This window comes from Phaethon lepturus, unplaced genomic scaffold (assembly GCF_000687285.1).
Source record: "Phaethon lepturus isolate BGI_N335 unplaced genomic scaffold, ASM68728v1 scaffold8129, whole genome shotgun sequence".
Classification (NCBI taxonomy): Eukaryota; Metazoa; Chordata; class Aves; order Phaethontiformes; family Phaethontidae; genus Phaethon; species Phaethon lepturus.
In genome coordinates, this window is record NW_010564106.1 from 10,100 (window position 1) to 21,213 (window position 11,114).

The 11,114-nt window shown below is 35.4% G+C and overlaps 1 protein-coding gene across 1 annotated transcript in view; it reads left to right on the plus strand.

Moving 5' to 3' along the window:
* The window catches only part of PAPOLA (poly(A) polymerase alpha), a gene marked incomplete at its 5' end in the record, with an annotated part of 35,542 nt that overhangs the window by 277 nt on the left and 24,151 nt on the right, over positions 1-11,114 (plus strand). Inside the window, 7 exons of the mRNA XM_010294765.1 lie at positions 543-609; positions 1,984-2,065; positions 2,556-2,665; positions 4,664-4,717; positions 8,785-8,896; positions 10,162-10,251; positions 10,347-10,485. Coding sequence (XP_010293067.1) covers positions 543-609; positions 1,984-2,065; positions 2,556-2,665; positions 4,664-4,717; positions 8,785-8,896; positions 10,162-10,251; positions 10,347-10,485 — 654 coding nt within the window. The remainder of the gene's footprint in view (positions 1-542; positions 610-1,983; positions 2,066-2,555; positions 2,666-4,663; positions 4,718-8,784; positions 8,897-10,161; positions 10,252-10,346; positions 10,486-11,114) is intronic.

Consider the following 11,114-nt stretch of genomic DNA (forward strand, 5'->3'; position numbering starts at 1 on the left):
TTCAAATGCTTTCTTAAAAGCCTAGTGGAATATAAAGCTTGATTTTTCTCACCTCCTTGTATTCAAGAGGAATACTTCAGAACACAGGAAGGAATTAAAATGACCTTTAAATTTTGGAGGCTGGCTTGCATTTTTTTTTTCCCTTTATAACTGTTTTGTTGTAGCGGCTGCTATACTTTTTTCCCATATTAAGCTTTCTAGAGTTTTTTGCTCTCAATACTGCTTCTCACTGTTCTTTTCAGTGCATGTGTTTTATGAATTAAGGTTCTATTTTGAAAGTGAGTAGATTTTGTATACCTAAAATGTGTGTAGGCCTTGCATGCTTGCATTTTTTTCTGAGCTTAAATCACTTGAACATCTTCAAAGGGGAAAAGATAGTGGGAATGTTGTAAGAATGACTTTGTTTTAATGTATATATATAACAAAGTCTGTAATTCTGCAGTGTTACTGTAGCTGACGTACTGTATAATGATCAGGGTCTTAAAACAAACTAGTTGTATTTTTTAAGTTACTAACCTGTGATTCTGCTGTTTTATCAATAGGATTCTAATTTTGGGAAAACTAAATAATCTGGTAAAGGAATGGATACGGGAAATCAGTGAAAGCAAGGTATGGATGTATTTTATATGGAACTGCTCCTACTAAGACTGCTGTAGGAAGAAAATTCCAAAATATATTCCCAGTCTAAACGGGCTGAACCTTAGATTTGGGGATCAAATTTGAAAAACAAATACCACCTTTTGTGTAGCTTCTTTTGTTTCCAGGCAGCATCACCCCTTCAAAGTAGAACCTTGTCAAAGAAACAAACTGATAAATACTGGAAAAAGTCATGGTAGCTGTAATGGTAATTTTCAATTGTTCCCTCTTCTCCCTAGGTAGAAATATAGCTTGACTTTTTGTCAAAATATGTATGTATATTACTATGTTAATTGTATGCTTAGATTGTTTGTCTTTCGGAACCACTGCTTGATCTTAAAATGGGCTTCCTGCAGCTTTATCATCTGTGGTCTTTAATGTCAGTCCTGTATTGTTACTTTTGCTGACTCTGATGGTAGTGTTTTTGCCAGGTTATATAGCCCCCCTGCTCCCCACCTACACACACTTGTCTTTAAATTATTAGAGACTTGCAAAACGTAAAGATGGAAGTGGCCTTTTTAGGGGTAAAAGCCTTATTTTTTAACGCTATTTTACAAAATGTGAATTTATGTGTGAACAAGATTATGGGCGGGGATGACCCTGCTATGTATGTGGTCATCCTTGAAAACAAAATAGTGAGAGTATCTTGACTGGTATAAGATTGGAAACTACTTAAGTTAATCCAATATACATTGCAAAATATTAATTTTTTTATTTGTTTATATTTTTTGCCATGTAACCATTAATGGAGGGCTTTAGATTGTAACATTGTATCCTGTTATGAAAGAGTAACTGTCTTTGCCCACAGTACTCTGGGTGCAAGAGTTTTTTGAAGATACAAATTTAAGAACTTTAGTAGATGTACCTGAGCAATTTTAACATAAAGTAAATACCTCTCCCAAAACAAAACTTTTATTTAAAAAAAATGTGGTATGGGTGTCTCAAAAGTAATTTAAAAAACACTGATACTGTAAATAGTATTTTTGTGTGGCTCGAAATTGGAATCCATCATCAATTTCTAAGTCAGCCTAAAATGCCAGTGTATTAAGCAAAATGTGTTTAATGTCCATAATATTTTAATGCCGTTGCACCTGAAGTGTAGAACTGCTGGAACAGTTACCAAGCTTGAGACAGTAATGTGTAATGTAGCTGAAATGTTACAAATAGTTCCCAAGTGGCAAACATACCTCCATCTTTTTCATAAATACTAAGATTATTATTTCAGTAGTAACTACACCTTAAACAACATAAATTTTGTAGAATATTTTTCCTTTTCTTTTAAAAGAAACTGTGTATGTCATTATAACTTGTTAAGGTAAAATAACCAATTTTATTTACTCCCTTTAGAATCTTCCACAGTCTGTAATAGAAAATGTTGGAGGAAAAATTTTTACATTTGGATCCTATAGATTAGGGGTTCATACAAAAGGTAACATTTACTTTTTGTTATAAAACTGATGCGTTTGAGCTAATGACATATCTGTAAATGCCACACTTAAGTAACGTAAACTTACTGTTTTTTGAGGTGGTGGTAGATCTTTTTTAAAGTTTTTTTTGTTTGTTTGTTTGTTTCTATCTCCAGTCTTCATTCTAAATAAAAGAAATACCTTCCTATGTTATGTTTTTGTCATGGGTTGGGAAACAGACAAAAAAGTTGGAAATTATTTAAAAATGGAGGAAAGTTGTATATTTGGATTCTCATGGTTTGTTCTTTGAAAATTACTAGAAATGTTCCACAATTGAAAGAATAATATAAACTTTTTTTTTTCCATTTTGTTAGACTTAGTATTTCCAAAGACAAGCCATTCTGCAGGAAGAGAAACTAAATTTTCCTGTTTGTTTTTTAAAAAAAAAATTCTGGCTATTGCTGGCTTTTCGTGTCTGAAGTGTGAGTAACTTCTGCTAATGAACTATTTCAGGTGCTGATATTGATGCCCTGTGTGTTGCACCAAGACATGTTGAAAGAAGTGATTTTTTCACATCGTTTTATGAAAAACTGAAACAACAAGAAGAAGTAAAAGATCTGAGGGTATGTGAACTGCCTGATACAGCTAGCTGAACTGATGATGCTGAAAAGATAATAGTGAAAGATGATGCACTGAATAAGTGAATATAACTTTACTATTAAGGCTTGCAGTGGATTTTTAGTTAACCTGCAGCAAAGCCTATCACCGTAGTTGAAAGAAATAGATTTTCCCGTAATTTTCTCGGTTCCCACTTAATAGAGAAATTTATTTAAAAAAATGGATGGCAGAATGATCTCCTAGCATGTGTGTTAGTATTGCAAAATTTCTGCTTGCCTTCTAACATCAGGCAGATGCAAATGTGTTAGGTTGCAAAGGATCAGGACCAAACTTGTGTGTTTTCAACAAAGGTTTTAAAGTGTACTGTTATGCTGCTCTTTTTATAATTTCATGCTTATATAAACAATTACAGTGGTTGATATTAACTAAACCTTCTATATTGGCTGTCAACTGTGCATTTGAAAATGGAAGTTACATTTTTAGTGTGTCTCGCTATTAGATGCTTGTGCAAGATTTTTAGCATGTGAGGATGAAGATTCCTGTTGTAGAAATGGAAGACACATGGGTATATAGTATTTTGTTTCTATTATACCTAAATGACAGGCCTCCCTAGGTCAACTGGTGGAAGCTGTAATCTTCTCAGTATTGGCTCAGAGTAAATTTTCTCTGCTGCAATTCTTGTTTGGGTTTTTTTTTTTTGGATAGTTGCTGGCAAGTCTTAAACTTTGTTTGGTTTAGTCCTTCTCCCATAAAAGAAATGGAACTGTCTCTGCAGCATTCTTCCACTCTATGCATCCTGTAGTTGGTAACTACCAGGGTAGTGCAAACATGGTGGTAATACTATATGCACTGAAATAACTGTTTTAAATTCCTTATCTGAACACTTCTAGTCATCATTAAAGCCACATGCTATAATTAAGAGGATTCTGATTTTCAGGTTTTCAGTTAACTTTCCTACGAACTCTAACTCAAGCTAATGTTGTTGATGTAGCAGCAAGGTAGATCAATGTACACTGTTCAGTGTAGCTCTGCATTGATGCCAGTAAACTTTAGGTTAGGGTGTCATAACACTTTCAAATCATTCCAGCTAGGTCTAAGAAAGTTTATACATCTCAATCTTTAGGGAACATAAGCTTTCTTAATGGTTGCTCTAGTGAGTGAGTCTTGAGACAGTTGTGAATGTTGTATTTTGTGTAGGATCCATCCTGACAACCAGTAATGTTAAGGTAACCTTAACTAAGGTTAAGTGCATAGAGTAGTGTGTCTCCTCCGATTGTTAAGAACTGGAACACTCTTAGATCTGTGTTTAGCCTCTGGCCGTTCCTAACATCTCTTATTCAGAGGTGTGCAGTGTTTTTTGCTTTTATGAAGGCAGTGCTCTGCAGATCTGCATTTAGTTCAGATACTCTGTTCAGGAAAATGATATTCCTACCTGATTGCAGAGTAGACCTTATGTTCCATAGTTTCACCATGGGTTCTGTTTGTCAAAGTACCTTATTAATGACTACATTTAGAAAAGATGCTTGAGCTCTCGAGGCTGGCAACTTGCATCTGGTTTAGGTGAAGTCAGACTGCTTAGTTACACAGTTGTCTCCTTGTCATTTCTCATAAAATACTGACTGCAGAAACAATAGAAGCTTCTTAGAGTAAGAACCCCCATAGGTTGGCTTTAGAATATTTAGAGATGCTGTAAGGAGTAAAAGATACTTGATCATGTCCTACATGTAATGAGAAAGAGAGTTGGACCTTGAGGTAACATCAGAGCTGGCTGGTATGAGTTTTGGTTATAATTAACATGTAGACAGCTATAGCGTGTAGTAGATCAGTGCTTAACAGCATAAATCCCCAACACTGGAAAAAGACGTTGCTGACAAAAATCAACCTGAAAACAGAAAAGCATCTGTATAAATAGCATTTCATCATGATCGTGTAGACCTGCTAACTATTGCTTGTAAATGTTCTTCTCTATACTGAAAATAAAATGTAACTTTTTCCTTCCCCAGGCTGTTGAAGAAGCTTTTGTCCCAGTTATTAAACTTTGTTTTGATGGAATAGAGGTAAAGATCATCTTTTATTTTGTTTTGGTAGAACGTGGTTAAAACGACGTTTTCAAGATCTTCATAATTTATGAAGCTTTCATTAATATGGATACTATTAAAGTGAGCCTCTCTCTGCCCAAGTTCTTGACAACAGTCCTCAGCTGTGTCATTTGAAGTGGGGCTTTTAAGACTGAAACAAGTCTTTCTTTATGTACTTAAAGCTATGTATAGAATATTTTCCTGTTCTCTTTTAGGCACTGCTACCCATTTGTACTGATTAGTTTACTGACCTGTAGAGTACCAGTATTGGCATTATTATGATTTAACATTTAATAGAAATTATATTCATAAATAAGGTAGCTTCAGTAACTTTTTGGCTGCTAATGATTAACTGTCCAAACATTAAATTCAGATTTGCTTCAATACCTTATACTATAGGAAGCTGTGGGATCTTTGATCGTTCTCAAAAATGTACTGTATCCCCTTTGTCCCGATCTCTTTGGATGTCTGTAAACATATGACCAAAACAATGGTTTTGGTGCCTGTAGCCTTATGGATCAGCTGTCTTGCAATGATGAAGTTGTTTAACGTGATTTTTACTATTTTGGGAGAAGTTGATGAGCTGATGCCATATGGTATGGTTTGGGTCAGCTGTCCCGGCCATCTCCTGTCCCAAGATCTTGCCCATCCCCAGCCTACTGGTGCAGTGGTGGGCAATGCTGGGGAGACGGCCTTGGTGCTGTGCAACCACTGCACAGCAGTATCCAAAACACTGATGTGTTATCAACACCTTTCTAGCTACCAATACAAAGCACAGCACTATGGGGGCTGTTGTGGGGAAAATGAACCCCATCTCAGCCAGACCCAATACACTGCTTTCAAAAGATACTTTATTAATCATTCTCAGATTATTTTGTACTCAACCTCTAATCTTTTCTTGGTGACGAGGCAAAAATATACGAACTGTTCATCGGACTTGTGGCTTGTTATGTCAGCCAGTAACTGGTGGGTATAAGAAGGGTACTTCACAGTGGAGAAAGAATTCCCATGCTAATCTTCTGACACATGACATGATTTGAAAAGTTTTAGTAATGTACACAAGACTGGACAGTTCCTTCTCTCCCAGTCTGCATTAAATCGCTGCCTTGCAATTATAATGGTCATTAGTTAGGGTACTGGCAATTTTTGAGTCTTGGGAAGATGAACCACCCCCTTTGCCCTCATCCATCCAGCTTTACTTATTTGTGTTTTCACTGACATTTGTGTCCATTGACACTTAGGCAGACAGATGTATTTTCTCCAGATGAGAGAGATGTGCAGAGAAATGCATACAACCATACAGTAAGCTAGCATGTGACTTTGCATCTGTGTCAGCCATTTTACTACTGTCCATATACAGTTGGGTATTAGGAACATTTTTCTGGAGAATCTGTTTTCTGTGTGCATAGCTTAGGTATTAATTCTGAATATTGAAAGTTGCCACAGGTGTCTTCTGGTTAGTCTATTTTTTTTGTATTTTTTTCAATCATTTACATTCAAGTGTTGTCTCTTCTTTTTAAAAAATGAAATTCAAAATACAAGCCTAAATAGGGAAGTAAAAGGATTGTCTGTGAAAAGAGTACTAGTATCTCGCTCCAGTATAGTAATTTATGATGGGTTTTGGTCGCTTAGTTTATGACTGAGACTTAACCCGTGATGCTGATAGTGTACGAGAGTTCTCTAGCCTTGAACACTAGTTTATCGTAAGCACTCTTTTTATATGTACAAGTGTTGTTAGGCCACAATTTTTGGTAGTTGTGTTTGTGCCCAGTATGTCAGTATTGGAAGATTTTATTTTAATTTTCCTAATCCAGGCAAAAGGTGTCAGAAGTTATTCTCTCTGTAAAGAAAACCTTAGAACTGAGGAAAAGCACTTTAGTTTTGTTGCGATCCTGTCAGTTAAACTTCAGAAGCTTCTGCTAATACCAGTTTTTACATATGTATTTTATGTTCTTGCTTAAAATAAACAAGAACTTTCTTGATTTTTTTTTTGTTTGTTTTTCCTGTAGAAAACTGATTCCCCCCCCTCCAAATTATGTAGGACAAGCTGTTAATTCCTTGATTTGAAAAATCCTTTTAGTGTCAATAGATTCTGAATCTTTAGAGGTGCAAGACTTTCCAGAAACCAGAATAGAACTTCAAGCTGAAGTTAATTTTGAACTTGTTTTACATTGAAAAGTAGTACTTTTGACTTAAGTAGAAACTACTTCTACTTGTAGTACAGAATGTTGTTAAGACCAACTATTAAAGACTTTAAAATCAAAAGTGCACTGAATCCTTTAGAGGTTACTGTTCTTTGGAAAAGTGCTGCATAGTTTAAAATGGGTGGATGCAAAGTTTCAAGCACCTACGAAATAATCTTCATTTTAAGATACCTTCATCTTTGTTTTATCTGAAATTTTAATGTAACTAAAATGGTTTTGTTCTTGGTGCAGTAATACTAGGTATTTCATCATCTTATAAGTGAAGTGGTATCAGTTTATGATGATTAAAAGCCTCATCTGGTGAAGGGGGCTTGTTGCCTAGCAGACCAGCTGCTGCTAGGCACTTTATATTCTTATCATACTGGCTGACTGATACCTAATCTAAGACTGGAAAGGCAAACTGACTTCTCTGTTCTGTGTAATGCCCTTGCTGTGTATGGGACGATGTAAAACTCTAGTTCAGTGCTGAATAGGGTCTTAGATGTGCTTTGGCCAAGAAAAGCTATGATGACAAATTATTGCAGAAGTAGTAGCAAAGAAATTTGACATAACTTCAAAATCTATACAGATTTATACACTTGCTCAGTAGCTTGCTGGATTTTCAGAACTTCCCATTTGCTGTAATCGGGTATGTAGACTTTTCATAGATACTGGTCCTATACAGAGGCAAGTAGTTGCATGTGTGCTTTATAGTGCTAGATGGGAAAGGTCTTCTACTTTTTCTGTAGTTCAGTGATAATTTTGAGAACATTTATGTTAAAACTAGGTTGTTTTCACTGCTTGCTCTGATGTAATAGAACTTTGTATTCTGGACCTAGAAGCGGTGCTTGTGCCCACATGATTTGTATTTACATTGACAGTTGACATATTTTTTTTTTTATGTGTGTGCTGGTTCTGTATTGATCTTAATGTTTATTATGGCTCCTTTTCCAAGAGGATGAAAGATAGATGAAGCATCTGAAAGTGTTTCTATTAATGTCTGTGAAGGGTATTAGAATGCATTGTCTAAGCAGATTCTTTGTACTAGGAATGTCACCGAAATTGGAAATAAACCTCGTAACACCAATGTAGTGTTAAAAAGCAGGCATTCTTTATTCATGGCACTGGGAACGCGGGGGATAGCTCCTCCCAAAATAGTGTTCGTTCAATCAGTCTAAGAAACATTCTTTTATAGATACACAAATATATATTCATTATCCTCTACACAATGATTGGTTAAAAATTCTTCGCCTAACATGTAAATGACTACGCATGCTCACTATAACTTTCTAAGAATTTACTTCCTTGATCTTCCTTTTACTACCCTTGATCTTGGGTCGGAGGGTTTCTTGAGTGGGTGGTCTCTGAGTCGGTGGTCGTGATCTCCCCCTGCCGGAATTACCTTTTCTCCAAGTTAACTTAAACTTGGCAATACCAAATGGTCCTTCACGGACCGTTAACACAAACACACAATTATTCATTTCAAAGTCTTTGTTTCAAGACAGCAAAATTGCCTTCACTGTGTTAGACTACACCATTCAGACCAGTTGCACTGTTCCCTATTTGCTATCAAAGAACAAGACATACTACTCTTAATTCTGATCTTATACAATTACAATGTTACATACTGATTAGATCCTAGATGTTTGAATCAAGATGGAAAGGGTTGGGTGGACTTCTGAGCAGCATTCCTGGTGCATAATGTTCTTATGGTTACATCTCTATAGCCTTATTACAATTCCCAGCACCTCGGTTACAGGAAGACCACTATTCTTATTAGTAGTAAACTTGATGAAAATGGGTTACAGAACTAATTTAAAGAAGAAAGCAGTTTTCTAATGTCTTGTCTTATCTTTTTTTAAGATTGATATTTTGTTTGCAAGATTAGCACTGCAAACTATTCCTGAGGATTTAGACCTACGAGACGATAGCCTACTTAAAAACTTAGACATTAGATGCATAAGAAGTCTTAATGGTATGTATATACAAATTTGCATATAAACTTCTCATCTAATCTTTTAATAAGTATCTTAGATTGTTTGATACAGTAGTTAGTTGTTGACTTGACTGAAAATATGGCAACTCCATATCTATAAATGAAATCATAGCCAGTTTTATATATCTTTTTGAAGAGAAGGGTTGTTCCTTGTTGGCCACATTTTTATAAAAATTTTTCTTTTATTTGGGTAGTAAATGGTGCTGTCTAGAAATGAATGGGACTTGCAAGACTTTTCTGTGGAGCACTATTTATAACTTAATATGTATGCATGTCTTCTAATTTGTATGTGTTTTAAGATACATGAACATACACAAAATTGCTTCAGTGATAAATTGGGGATATCAAAATACTTTCAGCTTGAGATCAGGTCTCAGGTCTTAAGTAGCTTACCAGCTTGTGGAACCCTTAACTTTTCTATAATACCGCAGCTTAAAAAAATGTTTTTTATGTACAGGATGGTAGGGGCTTTAGCCTGTATGCAACTTGGCGGGGGGAGAGGAACATGTGATGTATCACTGACTTCTGTTATGAGCTGAAACCTTGATAATTTGACATTACCACTGCAACTTGCACTGTTTTGTGACATTCACATTTGTGTAGTCTCTAGAATTCATGCTTGCCTCTTACTTGCTTTGAAAGGAACTCCTAGTCTTAGATAATACTATCTTCTTGCAACTAGCTCTCTGCAACTGTTTAGTAACTATGAACAAATCAAGCAGTTAATATTGTAGTATCTAATGTTATTCTTAATCCTGAAATTATCCTATCAAAGTAATTCATATATCTAAAAACTATTCTCTTTAACCTGTTCTCATAAATTCAAACAAAGCTGTGACCTGTGACTTCCAGGTTTTGTCTACGTCCGTGAAGACTCATGCTTTTAATTTGTCTGCATGTGGTATGATACACTGCATGTAATCCCTTAATAGCAGAACTTAAAATTTGTTTGTTTCTTAAACAGCTTGTACAGCTCAATAATAAGAGAAAATAAAGTAGCAGTCCAAAACTGTAACTATGCGTGCATGAATGTTGAGTGCTGCTGTAAAACAGCAGTAAGTAAGAGGAAAAAAACACCAAAAGAAAGTATGTTAAACTTTCTAATTCAAAACAAAAGGGATCAAAATATGAAATGAGTTTCCAGCATGCTGATCTGAAAAGTTTGATAGCTTTGAAGGTGAGGGGGGGTAAGCCAGCAAAAAACTTTGCAGGCAGCAAGTTTAATGGGTTCTTTCTTTTGGCAGGTTGCCGGGTAACCGATGAAATTCTGCATCTAGTACCAAACATTGACAACTTCAGGTTAACACTGAGAGCTATCAAACTGTGGGCAAAACGTAAGCAGTTTTATTCCAAAATTTGTGAAGTTCCTGTTAATTCTTACAGTTACTGATAACTCTCTCCTTTTGTCTCTTTCCTTCTCAATCCACAGGCCACAACATCTATTCCAATATACTAGGTTTCCTTGGCGGTGTTTCCTGGGCTATGCTAGTAGCAAGAACTTGCCAGCTTTATCCAAATGCAATAGCATCAACTCTTGTACATAAATTTTTCTTGGTATTTTCTAAATGGTATGTTTTTTCTTTAAATTTAGATTACACTAAAATAAAATTGTTTGTAGACACTAAATTTTAGTCCTGTTTTTATGGTATCATTTTCAGCTGTTACCAGAATAAGATAGTAGTTATAAGCATTGTTCTTGCTGCCAGAAAGTTGTTAGCTTGAAGTCTTCAATAAGTCACCCAACATGTCTTGTTCTTAAAGAATCCAAAACTAAACCACACAGTTTTTAATTAAAATTTTCTTAAGTATTTGTCATAACTCAACATTACTCTTCAGATAAAATACTTACAAAGTATTTAAGCAAATTAAGAGCAGACGCCCCAAAATGTTAAGGCTTTTAACATTCAGGTACTGGGATGATGGGAAAAGGAGGCATGTCAGTATTGGTTTTGGGCACACGGCTTAAATGCAGTTCAGGAGAACCAGTGTCAAAAGTGTGGTTTTTAATCTTTTTAGTGTGGAGAGGTAGGTGTTTTGGAAGTTGGAATTTCATACAATTTCATACTCCTGAGATAGTTACTTCAGAAAGATAGTTTGAATAACTGATGGGAGTAATGGGAACATTGCAAGGAAATTTAGAATGAATGGTACAAAAATGTACTTTGCAGATTACAAATGAATACTGTTTTTCTTGAAA